The sequence below is a fragment of the Macrotis lagotis genome, chromosome 1 (genome assembly GCF_037893015.1).
Source record: "Macrotis lagotis isolate mMagLag1 chromosome 1, bilby.v1.9.chrom.fasta, whole genome shotgun sequence".
In the NCBI taxonomy this organism is placed as follows: Eukaryota; Metazoa; Chordata; class Mammalia; order Peramelemorphia; family Peramelidae; genus Macrotis; species Macrotis lagotis.
This window is the reverse complement of record NC_133658.1, coordinates 796034159-796052202: the sequence shown is the minus strand read 5'-3', so window position 1 is coordinate 796052202 and position 18044 is coordinate 796034159. Positions and strand designations below refer to the sequence as shown.

At 42.8% G+C, this 18044-nt stretch overlaps 1 protein-coding gene across 1 annotated transcript in view; it reads left to right on the top strand.

Moving 5' to 3' along the window:
• The first annotated feature begins 470 nt into the window (after positions 1 to 470).
• Positions 471 to 18044, top strand: part of DSCAML1 (DS cell adhesion molecule like 1) — a 504780-nt gene continuing 487206 nt past the window's right edge. Inside the window, exon 1 of the mRNA XM_074216774.1 lies at positions 471 to 594. Coding sequence (XP_074072875.1) covers positions 549 to 594 — 46 coding nt within the window. The 5' untranslated portion in view covers positions 471 to 548. The remainder of the gene's footprint in view (positions 595 to 18044) is intronic.

The following is an 18044-nucleotide window of genomic DNA, read 5'->3' as shown; positions in this document are numbered from 1 at the left end:
AGAGGCTAAAGTGAGGTGGAAGGAAAAGCAAAGAGAGTGGGACGGAAGGACCCAACTGTTCTGGATCCTGGCACCATCTCCCTGAGATCTTCCTGTAAACCTTGTATGACGAGGGTACCGTGTAACATCTATGCACGTTCCGTTACCCCATCCCGACCTCCCAGCTTCAGGTGACAGGAGAAGGGGACCAGGCGGGGCTGCAACCGCTCTAGGTCCCAACCTTGCACGCACCTCCCCCATGCTCCTGCCTCCGGGTCGGGGGCCCTATGGGCTCGGAGCTAGACGCGGTGCTCCCCCACACAGGGTGCCGCCGGGGGGTGGGGGGTGGTGGCAGGGGCGGGGAGAGCGGCAGCCTAGCCCAGCCCTGGCGATGACAGGAGCTGGGGAGCGGAGGAGGGAGGAGCCGCCGAGAGCTGGGCTGTGGAGCAGCGAGAGCGGAGCGGGGCGCGGAGTGCGGGCGGCTGGGAGCGCGCTACAGCGGGGGAGAGGCGCTGCTGCACGGCCGGCCCTAGGACCACCTCCCCGGGAGAATAGGGGCTCTTTATGGCATGTGGCTGGTAACTTTCCTCCTGCTCCTGGACTCTTTGCACAAAGGTGAGACCTGCTTGGGCAGGGGATGGGGATGCGGTGGGGGTGGGGGTGGGGGGGAGGAGGGTGCCCAGCTGGTCCAGGCTGGACTTGGGGGGGGGCGGGTTTCCATCCTCGCCCCGGTGGCGCGCAGCCCCGTTTCCCTGGGCACGGGGGAGCCAAGAATCGGGACGGGAGACCGAGGACGAGTCCTGCCTCCCTCAGCCTTCTCTCCCTCGGGTTCGCTCTGTTTCCCCGCTAGCTGCCGCTGGTGGGGAGGGGGGGGTGTGTGGCAGGAGAAGGGAGGAAAGGAAAGAGAGGGGGACAGGGAGAAAAAAAGAAGGCGAAGGGGAGGGAAGAGAAATGTAGTGCCCGCAGGACTATTCGCCTCCCGAGTTTTTTCCTGGAACATCGTGATCTCCATTCCCCTCCTGCCCCGCCCCCCTCCATCCCCTTTACCAGCTTTAGTGGATCACTTGCCGTGGGACCCAGTGGGGAGCTCCCAAGAGGGGGTCCGGTCCTCCTTGGATCACCCCACTCCTTACCTAGCGGCTTTATGCTACCCTTCCCTCTCCCTGCCCTAACATACACCTCCGGGGGGGGGGGGACTTGCTACTCCCCCTTCTCCCTCTGGGGGTTCGGTCCGGAGAGGTGAGGTCTGCCCAGTTGGAAGTTTGTTCCCTACATCTGATCTGATCTCTTGGCCCCGGCGGCTTCCTCCTTCTCTGCATCAAGGGGCTCTCTCCATCCCCAGGCGCCTCCGCCTGCCCCAAGGTGAGAGAGTCGCTGTCCCTTCGGTTGGTCTCTGGGTGGCAGGGAGCAGCTCCTCCTGGGGAGGCCGATCCCCGCCCTGGGTGGCAGCGGGACCCTCTCCTCCTCCCCCAGAGGGGGTTGCTAGGGGTGGAGTCAGGTGTCCGGCATGTCCAGACCTGCGGCCCAGGCCCTGCGCACCTGCTCTGGGAGGAAGTGGGGGCCTGCAGGGGGTGCTCCCGAAGGCACCTGGGCTAGGGAGTGAGGATGGCCCCGAGTTCCCCAGCGGGCCTTCTTTTGGGACAAGGGGAGACTGGGCTGCTGAACTCCGTGGCCCTTGCCCTCTCTAGTATGCGCGTGCAGCTCTCTCTCTCTCTCTCTCTCTCTCTCTCTCTCTCTCTCTCTCATACAAGCAAAGAGACGCGCACGAACACACACACATACACAGAGCTCCACCTGTCCAACCAGCCGCCTCCAACTTTTCTCCTTCTCTCGCCCTCTGGGGCGCTCCTTTGCCCCTTTACTCCGGCAGGTGGGACTGGGGCTTTCTCCCCTGTGGGTGGGGGTAGCAAACGCCCAAGGGCTCCCTGGAGAGATCCTAGACCCGCCCTTGCAGATGCCACTCACCCCGACCCAGACCTAGGGGATGGGGAGCAGAAGGGGTAGAAGGGATTACCATACATTCGTGGGTTCGGCAATGGGGAAGTGGGATCGAATCCCTCGCGTTTTGCGGATTTCGGCCCAGCCTGCCCGAGGCTAGGATGCGCTTCCCGGCTTTGCCTGGCGAGGGGGGGGGGGGCAGTCCAGAGGCTGGGGAGGACGCTAAGTTGCGGAGTTTACTTGCAGGTGAGCGGGTAATGGGGGTGCCAGGGAAACCTGAAAGGCCTAACCCAGAGCAGCATAAGCCCGGTTCCTACTACGGGGTTAAAGTCTAGCGGCTCCCCTCTCCTTCTATACCTTACCTTTGGAGGATCAAAAAGCCAACCTTCCTTTCTCCCACTTTCAACCCCAAGTCTCCCTCCTCCCACCCCACCCTAGTTTCCCTCCTTCCTCTCTCCCTTTGGCTCCTCTTGCCTCTCTCCGCCCCCACAGGCTTGCTCAAGCTCTAGGCTTTAATTACATTAATATTAAAAATACATAAGGTGAGGAGCGGCAGCTCTCTCTCTCTCTCTCTCTCTCTCTCTCTCTCTCTCTCTCTCTCTCTCTCCTTTTCTTTCTCTCCCTCCCTCCCTCCTTTTTCTCTCTCGCTCTTTCCTCCCTGTATCCCGATCATTTCCCTTTCCACCCCCTACTCTCATTTCCCTCTCCCAGTCTCTTGTTTGCCAAGCATAGAAACCCTACCATGGGAAGGAAGGCTGCTTGCCATTCCCCCAGCTTTGTCCTCCAGCCCCTTTCACCCCCTTTACTTTACAGATGCTCCCTTCCCTTGTCTCCCATCCTTGGGGCAAGGACAGGAGGAACTTAAACTTCAAGCTAAAGATTCACCTTCCCCCTTTCTTCCAGGAAAATCTGCATTAATAAATGAAACCTTAGCTATTTGATAGGGAGCAGGGAGAGGAGGGAGAGAAAGCCAGAAGGCAAAATACCAAGAGAAGAAAGATTGCCTTTAACTTGAGAATGAAGTTTCTAGGGTGGGCTGTGAGCCAATGGGCAGCATGATCCTGGCAGGATGAGGCAAGGGGCCTGTATGGTAGGTTTTGCTCTGTGGGAGCTGTGGTACCATTGCAGTTTGGAATGAAGCTCCCCCTGGTTTATGTACCAGTGATGCTCATCATGCATCCCTTTCTTTCTCTTTCTGCCCTTAATTGGGTCTCAGGCGCCATGCTGGATTTGGTGACTGTTCTACCTTGAGGGTGGGGGGAGGTATTGGGTAAAATGAGGTTTGGTGTTTTCTCCCTTACTACCATTCACAGTGGAAACAGAAGAAAATGTAAATGTTGGAGTCTGCTGTTTCAGGAAACGATATCCTCCTGTAATAATTTGTATGTCCATCTGTGAGACTGGAGAGAAGGCAGAACAAGAGGGAGGAAAACACGATGAGATTGGAGGGAACAAGCCCCTTGGGTGAACTAAAGCAGTTACTGAATATGGTTAAAACCTCTATTAATCCCCTTCTCTTCAAAATATTTTATTTGATAGAAACCGAGCACATGTTGATTTCATCTCCCCGAGCTAAACCTGGGGAATTATTTTAATAATTGGTTATTGAGCATCCAATGACGTCTTATTATTGCAAAGGCAAACCCAGATTTGGGCATCTGGATGAAGCCCATCTCTGCTCTCAGTGCATTTAGGACGGTTGCTATAGTCAGCGTGCCAGCATCTGTGTTGCGTGAATTTGCATTTCTACAGTGTAAAATAACAACCGTCCGCAGCCCTAAAATTCCTGTTTTCTAAAAGCCAAAATAATGCTTTGCATCAATTTTTCATTTTCCACCAAAGCCACAGGGACTGGGGGCTCATGTTTTGTTTTTTTCCTCTTCCCTAGAAGACCAAATTAAAAGCCTCTGTCAGACCATTAAGAAAATCTCCCATGCTCTGTGTGGCGTCTAATTAAAAAGGGGGTGGGGGAGAATACATTTTTGAAATATCCCAACAGCAAAGCAACTTCTTGAGCTGGGTGAAAGCATTGGGAATGAAGCAGTGGGGGGAGAGAGCAGAGGGAGAAGACCCGGGGACTTCATTACTGGAACAACACGATGAAAAATGGAATTGCTTTAATGCCCGATAAACCTTTCAGACCCTTCATATTTCTGGGCATCAAAGGCAGCTGCCTTTAATCTATTTCTGCAGCAGGATGGGGAAGCTCAATTAGAAACATAATGCAAGTAAGCAGTTGACCCAAAGACAGAACTGAAGTTGAGTGAGTCCCAGTGGACTGGGGCTACCTGTTTATTTCTTTACCTTCAGGAAGAGAGAGGCAGTTGGTCAGCAAACAATTGGGGAATTTTTCTGAGCAATGGCTTACTAGACAAACAGAGAGGAGATCTGAACCAGAGCAGGGAGGATGAGGAACAAATAGGGAGTGTTTAGATTGTAATCCCACCAGGTAAGTGAACTGACCAAATGCTTTCCAGGACTCTGCCGAGGTGATGGGGAGAGCAAAAGTGTTGAATCTGAGTTCAAGCCTTGTCCTCCTATCTTACAATCTGTTTGACCTTGGGAGAGCCATTTCCTTGCCTGGACTTCAGTTCCTTCATTTACCAATCGAAGGGAATCAAACTAAATGATATTCTTGCACTAGCCATCTCCAGTTTCAAATTTGATGACAACCTTTATTGGCCTCTTATTTCCTAGAATGCTTACTGCTCTTAGTGAAGGGTCCTTGGAGTAGCAATAATAGCCAACAGGCACTGGATTTTTGTAACACAATGTCTCTCTCCTTGCTGAGTTGGAGACAATTTGAATTGTTGTATGAGGGGTACAGGATGGAAGAGAGGCCACTGTGGTTGAGTGGGCAGAATGCTAGACTTGACATTAGGAAGACCTGGATTCAATCCTACCTGTAACAGGAACTGTGTGACCCTAGCAAGTCACTCAACCTAACTTCCTTTAACGAACCACTGAGTATGTTCAGTGGCTTATAAAGTTGCTTTCAGGATTAAATCTATGATCTGATGAATATGTTTAAGTATGTAAGGAACGGGTGGGCAACAGGCAGATATTGTGTGGTGGGTCTGCAGATGGGAAGAATCTTGGCAGTTACCCAGTGTATTTTCTTTTGGTAAGACAGAATTTGTGAAAGTGTAATGTAGGTTGGCAATAGTCAAGATGGGAGACAGAACTCCTTTAACCCTGAGTGGGGTTTTATACTGAACAGCAGATACCTTAAAGAACCAGGATCAGAGCAGGTCCAGGTTTGTCTCTGTGGAGTGAATTGTCTCCCCAGCTAACCCAGATAAAAGGCCATGTCACATCTGGTTTTCTGGATCAACCACATAGATCCTTTCCTTTCTTACGGGAGACTTCTCAGTGCTGGTTCTCCTTTCTGTGTTGGGATCTGATGTTCCCAATACAGGCTTTTCCCTATTCATTTGGGGTCTTCTGGGGTCAGGAAGCCCCAATCTTTCTGGGTCTGTGTATCCAGAATCAGAGTGTTGGGGGTGGGGATCTATGTTTAAGAGTGCTGAGGAACAGAGGGTGTTATTTGTCCTTTTTACTTGGCCGGAGTCTTCTTGCCGATTTCTCTGACGAGGTGCAGGGGGTGAAGGAGAAGAGAGAAGATAGTGGGGGACGCACACCCAGTTAATAGGAATCCAGTGCTAACATCAGCCATCTGTCGAGACGTGCAGATTCCCCGGAAATAGAAAGAGCTGATGTTTATCATTATGGTTCATAGATGGAGAAGCACTTGCTGAGAGTGAGGGGAAGCTGATTACTGAGTAGTCAAGGCCTCAAATCTGACCTGCGTGTCTCTCTCTCTCTCTCTGGCTCTTGCTTTGGCTTCTCTCACCAGCTGGGTTTATTTCCCTCTTTCTGGTGCTTTTAAACCTAAACAAGTGTCAGATGGATCGTGGGAACTGAAGCCCAGATTTAGTACCTCCCTTCCCCCTCCAAAATTCTATCTTGTCACTTCCTCATTCTATACTAACACAACTACTAATATTAATAGCTCATATTTATATTATCTATCTTACAAAATTTCTTCCTTATAACACCTCTCTGATGTAGTTAATGCAAATATCACCCCATTTTACAGATGAGGAAAATGAGACTCAGAGAGGCTAAGCCATTTGCCCAAAGTTACACTGGTCCTAGTGCATTTTTTCCTCATGAACTAGTTGGATGAGAATCTAGGAGAGTAAATGAGAATGACTTTCCTGGATGGGGAAAACAAAGAAAGGAAATGCCAAACTACAAATCCCATTGATACCTAGCATCAACACTCTTGACCAAAAAGAACAGGATTAGATTCTAGAAGACAACCCATTGCCCAGAGTTGTCTGGGGGGTAAATGAGGTATGTGTGCAGGGTGCCCAGGAAGAAAACAAAACTTGCTTCAAGCTATGTGTCATCTGTGTCATCTTTCTGTGTCATCTCCATGGTACTTATTTTCATTTCTATTCTAGGAAGTTTGTGACTCTCTATTTCTTCACTTACACTCCCCCCTCCCAATTCTGCCCTTTGAGGATATAAGACCAGAACTAGGGATATAGAAGGGGAAATGTGGGGAAAGAAAGGGAAAAATTCTTAGGACTTTCTCTTTTTGACAAATGACACACCAACTCAGGTCCCTTCCCTCCAATTCTCCCCTCCCCTCCAATGCATCCATCTTTTCTGTATTGAACAACATTTGCAATCGCCAACATCCTTCCTTATCTCTAACACATAGTTCTTCTGTTATTGTTTTAGACAGTATATCTTCCTTTTCTGATCTTACCTACTCCCAAATGTCCAAATATAGGTAGGACACATGGGTATTTTCCATCTGTTTCTATATTTTTCCTACTGATCAGATGATCTCAAAAGAGTACTTATATAGTATTTTTTATGAAAGGATTCAAGATTACCTAGGTCTGTTGTTATCTTTTTCTTCCTGATTTGATGATTCCTAGTCATGTGGGATATCTAGGTAGACCTGGTGTGTGTGTGTGTGTGTGTGTGTGTGTGTGTGTGTGTGTAAGGAATTCTTTATCTAAATTGATAGGTAGATAGATGATAGTTGTTAGTTCAGTTGTTTCAGTTGGGTCTAACTCTGTGACCCCATCTGGGGTTTTCTTGGCAGATATACTACAGTGATTTGCCATTTCCTTCTGCAGTTCATTTTACAGATGAAGAAACTGAAACAAACAGGATTAAGTTATTTGTTCAGGGTCACACAGCTAGTAAGTGACTAGATTGAGATTTGAACTCAGGTCCTCCCTACTCAAGGACTGGTGCTCTAAGTTTACCATCTAGCTGATGATAGATAGATAGATAGATAGATAGATAGATAGATAGATAGATAGATAGATGGACTAACTATATTTATACAATTATTGGTTCCCTTTGGAATTCTATTTGAAAACATTATTTTGAGAAGGAATCCATAGGCTTCCATAAATTGCCAGGTGGGTCACAACACAAAAAGCTTTAAGAATCCCTGGTTTAAATTGTGTTGGGAATGGAATGGTGTTGGAGATGAGAGATCTAGTAGCAGTGAGGTCTAGCAGAAGGAACCTAGGTTTGAAGTCAGAAAGAATTGGCATTTAATTCTGTCTCTGTTACTTACAATTTGTGTGAGAGCAATTTGTTCGATTCTTCTGGAGTTTCCTTATCTTTAAGGTGAGGAACCCCTGATGATCAAGGTGGGGACTTTGATGATCCTTGATGTTCCATTTCTGGCTCTAAATTTGTTCCTCTTTATGTGAAGGTTCAACTTAGAATTTGGAGAAAAAACAAACAAACCAGTAGAAAGTTTTACTTCATCCCATCTGTCATTCTGCCCCTTACCCCCAACCTGGGGAAAAGTCATGAGGTCATTGAGATGTTCAAGAAGACCCTAAGTTTGCAGAATGCATTTGATATCAGGGCAGAAGGAGCCTAGGAAAGATCCTGGAGATTCCTGGAGCAGATGACATAAACTGGCTTAGTTCTTTGTTTTTCCTGGTGTCCCTAGACCCTTGTTTGTCCAGGATCAGACCTTCTTCATCACTTTCTCATATTTTCAGGTCCCTTTCTAAACAGCAACACTAAACCCCAGTGTCAAGGGCTATGCTTTTCTAGGGCATATTGCTCTGCCTAGACCTTGAAACACTGGAAGGGAGGAAACAGACATTTAATCTGCCTATTATCTGCTAGGGACTTTGCTCAGTGCTTTAAAATATGATCTCATCTTATTCTTACAACAGTTCTAGCAGGGAGGAGCTATCATTTCTGCCATTTTTCAGCTGAGGAAATTGAGGCAAACAGAGACTTTCCCTGGGTCACATAGTGAGTAATTTGTCTGAGACCAGACTGAATTCAGATCTTCCTGACCAGGTTCAGCATTCTATCTTTTGCATCATCTAGCTGCCCTGAAGATGAAGATTACAATGTAGGTGACCCATTCATTTTTATTCCAGGGATCTATGTCCTCATGAGTGAGGAGACTTTCTCCCCTGGTAACTCTGTACCCTAGGAGATGTTTCATGAGTTGATGTGATTAAAAAAAAAGTCATGATTTTTCTGTTGTCTAACCCTTGGTATGTGCCTCTTAAAAGCCTTGCCTGACAAATCACTTTTCCTTTCCTATTTCATAGGACCTGGCAGTGCTTGATCTACATTGGTTGAGCCTCTGAGATCCCAGGTTCACCTCCTCACAGCAATTTGGTGCCTGGGGATGGCAGTGGTGCAGTCAGTTCATACAACATCGAACAATAAATTTGCATAGTGCTCTGCAGTTTACAAAGTATATATGCATGATCTCATTTGATTCTCCTAGTAATCCTGTGAGATTGGAAAGACAATGCAATGAAAAGAGAGATAGATTTGGAAGTCAGAAACTTAAGCTTACCCTTCCAAGGACAGTATTTCCTCAAATGGAATTCTCAACACCAAGAAGACCACAGGTTTTGTTAAAGAAAAAAAATTCACCTTTATAAAGAACTTTAGGGTTTATAAAGTACTTTTCTCACAATGACCCTTTGAGATAGATACAGCTATTACATGAGTGCATCTGTAACTAACCAGTTTATAGATTAAAGGCTAAATGACATAGGGCTAGTAAAGTATCCTAAGCTCAGGTGCAGGTCTTTTAAGACTGAGTCTAGTTCTCTTGTCACTGAATGGCACTGCATCTATAAATCCCAATTCCAGCTCTTCCCTAATAGCCAGTCAGGAAGCTCAGAGGCACCTTATAAATAATATTAGAGAGTTGATGAAAGGATTGGGTGGCTATAGAGTTGCTCCCTTGATAGTACAGAGCCTTCATTTGGCTGTCCTGCTCCCTGGATACCAAGAGTGAATGGAAGAGAGAGGAGAAATAATTTTATTTTCATAGCCTGTTAGACTTCTGAGAGAATTATGTCCAATCCCTTGATTTGGCAGAAAACGAAACTGGGACTCAAAAAATGGAAAGACTAGTCTAAGGTCACAAAGATAGCAAATGACTAAGCCTTGACCCAGGGACTTCTACCTTCAATTGGCGCTTATCTCCCTGCCTCTCAAACTGCTGCTCAAATGGTTTTTAGAAATTTCTTTCAATTAAGTATTAGTCCTTAGAAGATATGAAATGATAGGTTTTAGGAATGCTTCTAGGTTGGCAACGAAAGGATTATTTCCAAAACATCTGGGGATTCTACCAATGGCAACAGGATAGATGTGTGGGTTATATATTGGTTTATGTTCTTTCACAAGAAAATTACCAGATACAAAGATGAAAAGACATAAAATCTATGATTCCAAAATAAGCATATCATCTCACTTAAATTAGCTAATACAGTTTATTGATTGAGTTCTCCAAGATATTTTGAGGTCTGAATTCGTAGTAGGGGGATTTATCATCTGTCAGTTCACACAGAAGATTGTACGTTTCTGATGTACAAGTTTAAGTACCAGGTTATATCTTGCTAGGCATTTGGCAGGTACTAAATTTTTACAGTCTGTCAGTGATATCTTATATCGTTTCTATCATTTATTTGCATAATTTCCATACTGTTCACCAAGTCTGGAATTCTCCAAGATAATCCTTCTATAATTTCTGTTGGCAATGGCCTTATTCTGAGTGGATATAATAATTTTCTTCAGTTTCACAAACAAATCCACATGATTCAGTCATTAGTTCTGATGTTTCTTTTTTAACATAGACTTGACTGAATCCATCTGTATGTTGCCTGTGGAGGGCCTTTTGATTCCATTCTTGATCCTTAGCCATTTTATCCTCTCCAGACAAAAGAAAACCACTTGTAGTAATGTTCAAAAAATCCAATGGTGTTTATCTATTGTAAGATTTCCTATTTATCATTATTTATTATTGTCATTAGATGGTCATGTAAAAAAGTAGTAAAGGAGATACCTATTCAACTATGTATTGAATTCGATGATCTCTTAGATACCTTTTATTTCTGACATTATGTAATAGAGGGGTTAGAGTACCTTTAATGAATACTTAAGGCCTTAGGATTCTTTAGATACTCCTCTCCATTGCCAGGACAAACCTGCTTTTGAAATAGTCTTTTACCAGTAGAACACCCTTGTTATAACTCATCCCAGGTCACCTTTGTGAGTTTCTGGATGCATCTAGTTGGCATAACCTGATTCTTGAAGGACTCATCATCAAAGCTATTTTGTGGGAGCAGGATTTGACATAAAGGGTAAAATATTTTGCATTGTTTGGGGATGGTTGATGTGTCCTCCCATAGGGTGTGTGTATAGTCAACTAGTCTTATTTAACAATTGTTTTCCTGATTGCTTGAGAAAGCTGGTTTTTGCCTTGGATACCACCTATTGCTTCTCAGTTGCTTATCTCTGCATCGCTCCATGCTCATCCAGACTCCACAAGATATCATTTACTCCAATAGCCTCCAAGGTCATCATCTTCATTAAGAACAAAGTTATTCAAATATTCCCTAAGTAGTCATATGCAGATAAAACTGATCTTGAAGGGGAAATGAGTGTGTGTATGTGTGTGTGTGTGTGTGTGTGTGTGTGTGTGTGTGTGTGTAAAATCCATACCAAACCTATTTAGCATTACAAATTTATATGAAGAATGAGATATAATTATTATAATTTCAAAAAAAACTTAATACGTCCTCATGGCTACCCTAAGACTATGTTGTATTCTCTTCTCTTTCCTTCCTGCACAGAAAAGTCAGGAGTAATGTAATGGAACAAGTGTGGATGTTGTCATTAGGAGATTTGGGTGATAGTCTGAGCATCCCTTAGCTGTGTGACCTTCAGTAAATCCTTTCTTTAGGTCTAAGTTTTCCATCTCTGTAAAATAGTGGGGTGGAGAGTTAGATAATAGTAGTATAAGCAAATAAATCATCTTCAAGGCCTCTTCTAGTGCTCAAAGCTAGAGACTGAGTCTAGATCTTCATTTGAAAGGCCTTGTCCAGAAGAAAGGATCTGTTCATCTGTATAGTGTAGTACATTATTCCTCACATTCTTGTCCTGAAGGACCCTTAGAGACACTCTGGGAAAGGTTACTGCTAGACCCACCAAAAGCAATAACAACAAAAACAAAACTCAGTTGTTCGTTTCTGGTGAAGCTGGTATCCTGTAAAATAATTTTCTAAACAGGTCAGGTATGTCTGGGGTTCTGAGCAGAGGGTTCTGGGTCTCAGGTCACTGCTGTTCCCTCTTCTCTGTTGGACAAGTACAAACAGTAGAGCTATCTTCATAGGCCACCGGGTAAATGTTTCATTCATTCATTCATTCACTCACCCACCAACTATTTAAATCTCTAACTAGATCAGGGGAAATTGCCATTTATTTCTTTCACTCAGTGAAAAAAAGATTGTCCAAAGGACTTTGTTAGTCACCAGGGGAAGGATAAAGATAATTACAACAGTAGAACCTACAATGTAGAAGTGGCACTAAAAGGGTGTGTGTGTGTGGGGGGTGATGTGATTCAAAGGGAAGGAATAATATAAAGAATATAATATGATGAACAGCAAATGATGAACATAAAGTTCTATATGAGATCCAAAGAAGAAAAAAAAATTTGACTGGAGAAATCAGGGAAGGCTTCATGTAAGGGTTTTGAAGGATGAAGATTTAAATAATTGGAAGTTAAGGGTTGAGGGAATGGAAGGAGGAAATTCCAGATATAGGGAATAATGTGAAAACACTAAATATTTTTGAGGGACTAGGAGAAGTCTAGTTTGACCAGAGAGTGGCATATGAAGAAAGGATGAGTTTGAAATAAGTCCAGAGAGGTAGGAGCAAGCTGAATTAATGGAGAGCCTTGATTGTAGAATTAATTTGGATTTGATTCCATTAAATAGTCAAGAGTTGTTGAAGAGTTTTGATCAGAAAAGTGACATGTTCAGATCATCATTCTGGAAAGACTTGATTTGGTAGTGTTATAAAAGACAGAGACTCTAGTAAATGTTCAGACAGGAAATATTGGTTACTATCTTTTTCTCCTTTCCTGAAATCTAGGCTCAAGAGTTTTCCAAAGGTTCGATCCCACTGGTATTACATGTTGAAGAGTTTCTAAGCCAGAAGTTAAGAATCTTGGCCAACTAGGTCTGGTCTAGGTTCTGTGACTGGGTTAGTGTTTGACTATGATTCAACCCCTGAGCTATGGACCTCAATTTCTTTAGTTGTGAAATGTAAATGAAAATCCTTTCTCTTCTCTTACAAGTAGAATGTGAGGGGAGCAGCTAGGTGACACAGTGGATAGAGCACTGGCCCTGGAGTCAGGAGGATCTGAATTCAAATCCAGTCTCAGACACATAATAATTACATAGCTGTGTGACCTTGGGCAAGTCACTTAACCCCACTACTTTGCAAAAAAAAAACCAAGTAGAGTGTGAAGAGATGGAAGTTCTCTGGAGATGTTGTGAAAATGCATTGGAAATGACAGAACTTTGAAAATAGATACCTCAAATTCCCAAGTCCATGTTTTTGTCAATTATTTTTCAGGGGAATTTAGAGGAGGGAATGAATGGCTATTTGTATATTCTGCTGTGATTCATTCATTGGGCAGCTAAGTGGTAAAGTGAATAGAGTGCCAGACCTGAGTTCAAATGAGGAGCTCATTAACTATTTAACATTGGGAAAGTGACTTAACTTTCAATTGCCTCAGTTTATTCATATGTAAAATTGAGATAATGATCCCTACTTGCCAAGATTATTATGGGGGAATCAAATGTGATAATAATTATAAAGCACTTAGAAGAGTACATGACCCATAGGAGGCACTATATAAATATTAGCTTCATTATATCTATTATTATTACAACCACTAGAATTTTATTAAATTCATTCATATATTCATTAATCCCATTTTAAAATCCTGCCAGTTGTATGTCTTATAATGCCCTCTTCTCCTTCTGAATTATCATTCCATTTTATCTTTTGTCTACCATCTTATCTCTTCCAATAGATTGTATGCTCCTTAAGGGAAGGGATCATATTTTGCTTTTCATCTTTCCAAAGTAAAATAAATTAATTCATGTTTTGCATGATTGAATAAATGAATCTTGTATAAGAAATAATGTGGTATTATGACATTCTTGCTGCTACCCAAATTGATGTCATTATATGATAAATGACATTTTCTCAAGTTTCCGATAACTGTGACTATAAAGGACCTGATTTTTTCCCAGGCTCCTAAAAGTTGAGTCATGGTCCTTCTTTTGCTGTTAGGAGTCTCAGCTCAAGTACACCATACTGGTGGGAAAGTACAGTGATTAAGATGAGCAAATATCACTTAAAGGATGAGAACACAGTGAGCTGCTATTCTGTGTGGGGGTGGTGAGACTTTAATATTTCAGTCCCCTCCGGTTGCCATTTTTAGTGATTTAAGAGGATGATCCTGGGGTGATTCAAGGTACACCTCAGGAGTAGTCAAGGTGAGGAATCTTTGAAGGAAGTAGCCAGACTCAGAGTAGAGAGGGAATGGATGGAGAGGAAGGGGCACATTTTTTGTCAGATTTTCCAGACATAAGCATCCTGCATTTTTGTTCTCCTCCACCTTAATCTAGGTGCCAAGACATGGGAGGGTGAATGAATAGTTGGGGAGTATAGATAGATTTCAGGGGGCAATGACCCTGGAAGCTGCAGCCCAGATGCCTGGGGGTGATTTTTGTTTAAAAATATTGCTGTGCTATTTCTACATTTTTAATCTCTCAGCGATTTGGAGGTTGTTTTTTATGAAACACAGCATTTGGATGATGCTCAGTGTTAAATGGTGAAAGATTAAATGTCTTTAACTCTGCGCGTCTGTCACATAACAACCAATCCCATAACTTCCATTTTCTATTAAAAATCCACTTCCCCCTTTGACCAGAAGCAGCTTTACTGGTAATCTGAATCTCTCTCTCTCTCTTTATTTATGAGGTATTTTTCCACTCCTTTCCTTTTTCCTTTTAAATATGCCTGATTCTGACTGCATTGGGGATGGAGAGTTGATGGAGAAAGACTGGGATTTAAGGAGATAGTTGCAGTTTTCTAACCTTGGGATTTGATCTATAAATTTGGGCTTCTTTCCAAGGAGAGATGGAGGAGAAACCTATTCTGTTCAGTGGTGATTGGAATTTCAAAGGGACCAGAATTTGACTATTCTAACATTCGACGTCAAGAACATCCAGACAAATGTCATTCCTCCACACAGCTGCTAAAATAATCTTCCCAAAGAATAATTCAACTCCTCAGGAAACTTTTAAGGCTCCCCATCACCTCCAGAATAAAACACTTATTCCACAGTTTGGCTAACTGAAAGCTTTTTATGGTCTGGTTCATTGGACATTGCCCAGTTTCACGCACCCTCTATTTTCTGCCACACTGGCTAACCTGAATTTAGGCATTCCTTTGCCATCTTCATATTCTCATATAGTCTATCCCCCATGTCTGGAATACCCTTCTTTCTCTCTACCTCCCAGCTTCTTTAAGGCTCAGTGGCACATCTCCATGAGAATTATAATCCTCCTGATTGTTAGCATTGCTCCTCTCAATTAGTTTTTGCTTTTATTTTATATTCATTTTGCACTTATTTATCTATATAGTTATAGTTTCTACCCAATAGAATGTAAGCTTCTCAAGGAGCTTGGCCCATCCGAAGGAGCACAGCTTGACTGTGTGGCCAACAACAAACAACACCTGCCCTGGAATAGATATTTAGTAAGTGCTTGCTTGAAGGGCAGGCAGTTAGTGACTTGTTATGATGGTACTGGGAAGGGAAGCTGATGTTGTAAAAGAGCACTGGGTTTGGAATCATAACCTCTTTTTTGTGAAGCTCAGTTCTGCTATTTATTGCCTTGGTGACCACACCTCTCTGGGCAGCAATTTTCATACTTTTAAAGTGAAAGTGTTGTTCTAGATGAAAGATTCTCAAAATAGGTATTGTAGGCCTCCTGGGAGTCCCTGAGACTCTTTCAGAGGGTCTGAAAGGTCAAAACTATTCACAATAATACTAAGATACCAAACATATCCCAGCATCTCAATGCAGAAGCAGGTATGAGAATCTAGCTATTTTTCATTAAGCCAGATATTAGATTTACAAAATTATATAAAACAGTTCCATTCTCGCTGCAATTTAAAAATTTTCACAAAATGTTATTTATGTTCATATAATATAGGTTTATTGTTATTTTTAAGTGAATTAATATTTTAAAATATATTAATTTTAATTTCTAATATGGTAAACATCAATAACTATGAGCCATATATGCATAAACTCTTTGGGTTCTCAATAAAATCAGAAGTTTTAGAAGCATTAATCTAAATCATTCCTAATATCTCATCTACTTCTAGATATAAGGAACCTGGACTCCTTTAGCCCTCCCAGGTTGCATTATTGAATTACATCCAGTTTTGTCATCTGATCACATGGCCTTATATTGCTCTCTATTCCTGCCTTGTGTACTGGTTAGATCCCTATCCTCTGATTGACCTCGATGGTTTGCACAGTTGGTACTTTATAATTTTTTTGCTGATTGAATGAATGAATGAATGATTTTAAGGGGATTTTAAGTGGCCAAGAGAAAACTATGAGCATGTTTGCTTTGAGAAGATATATCGTCTAAGACATCTTCTATCAATGAGATGAGGGGAGAAATAAAAAGGAATACATAAGGTAGTAAACAAATGTGAACAGGTTGAGAGATTAGCAAGTGGTAATTAGATAGTGTAGATTTTGTTTACAGGTAAATAATACTCAAAAGCCAACAGGACTTGCTTCTGCAGCAAGACTAGGTATGAGGACCCTGTAACTCTATTCCTTGAAATACCTCTTTTCGACTGGTCAGTAACTCAATCAAGTATTGATTAAGTTCTAAGCTTGTACTAAGTTCTAAGGATACACATAAAAATAAAAGACAATCCTTGCTCTTATGGACACATAGTCTAATAGAGGAGATGACATGCAAATAACTGTGTACAAATAAGCTATATACAAATAAGGTTAAACTGGAGATAATCAATAGAGGGAAGGCACTAGCATTGGAGAGGGTTGGGAAAAGGCTTCTGTAGAAAGTAGAATTTTAGCTGGGATTTGAAAGAATTCAGGGAAGCCAAGAAGCAGAGATAAGGAGAAAGAGAATTCTAGGTATTCAGTGAAAATACCTCAAAGTTGGGAGATGTATCAGGAACAGTAAAGTCAGTGTCACTAGATCAAAAACTATATGAGGGATTGGTTATAAGTAAAGTCAGACCTCAGATCTTTGTTATACAAACAAGACACCCGAGGATCTGATGACTGAGATTCCACTAGTTCAGAGACAGGGCCAGTAAAAGAACCTTTAGCTTCCTAGTCTTTGGGTACTTCCTGAAGTTAGAGTTTGAATTGTGTCTTCTATGGATGCAACCTGCAAATTAGAGAAAGCAAGGACATCAACTCCTGCCACTCCCCACTCTCCCTCTTTCTCTGAAAAGGAATAGGATACAGTGGAAATAATATTATTCTGAGAGTGGGAAGACTTGGATTCCAGTTTTGGTTCTTTCATTACTATGAAACCTCTCAGGACCTCAATTTTCTCACCTGTAAAATAAGGGGTTTATACTAGAAGACCTTTAAGGTTCTAATTTAAGGTTCTATGTCCTCTATGTCTCATTGCACTGTTTCTATTTTGTGATTCTATAGAAAGTATAAATACATATATAAGATCTTTGGGTTACTGGAAAAGTTCCCTACTGACCCATCTGGAATCACATCACCTTGTCCTCCAGATGCAATGCTCTGTCTTGTACTTAGTCCTTAATAATAAGAAATTATTGTTGCCTTGAACTCAGTGGGACCCTTAGTGCCTCAGTTTGCCTCTTTCTTGGATTGCTTGCTTTTTTCTTCTGTCAGATGAGGTGAGGCAAAATTAATGTTTCGTTAAGGACTCCTGGATTCAGGGCTGACAGGTACCTTGTGATTGTGAAATATGAACAGGATATAAGTGCAAAATGCTATTGTTTTACACCTGAGGGTGATGTTTCATAATGGCAATGTGCTGTCAGGACAGTAAGCAAAAATGAATGGTTTGTCTAATCCTCCCCAACTCCCCCAGACTCAGAAGACAGCAACTCACATCCCAGGGTTAGAGAAATATGAAGCTACTCTTCTTCTGCTATAAATTTGCAGTTTCATCAGCCTTGACAGGTGGTTGGACAATCCTAGTCAATTCATCAATTAAATCTCCCAATTTGTAGTTTCTGAGAACCTTGTGTCCTTGGCTTCGGAGGAATCTGAGGCCCTAGAAGCTCAGAGAAGGCAGCTCTGTCATCATGGTTGATGTTTCTGCTTAGAGCTAAGGGAAGCATGGGGAATGGAGTTTGGGGAAGCTGAATATAAAGAGAAATGAATTTCTAATTATAGGAGAAGGGGTAGGCATGGAGTAGGATAAGAAAGTTTACCTCTTAAACCCAAGGATCCAATTTTGACCATCTCTCTGGTTTGCAAATTTGGTGGGGGGAGCTTTGAATAGATTGATGGTGTTCATTCTTTGTACTCAAAGAAGACCATGACATCAGGGATGCGATTGCAATGTCAAGCAAGGAAATTAGATTTGAGTGAGGGGGGTGGGTGCTATGTTAAGTCACCAGTCTCACTTTCTCCTCCAGAATCATATGTGTCCAGTGGCCAGATATGAATTAGGATGACTGGAGATGGATCT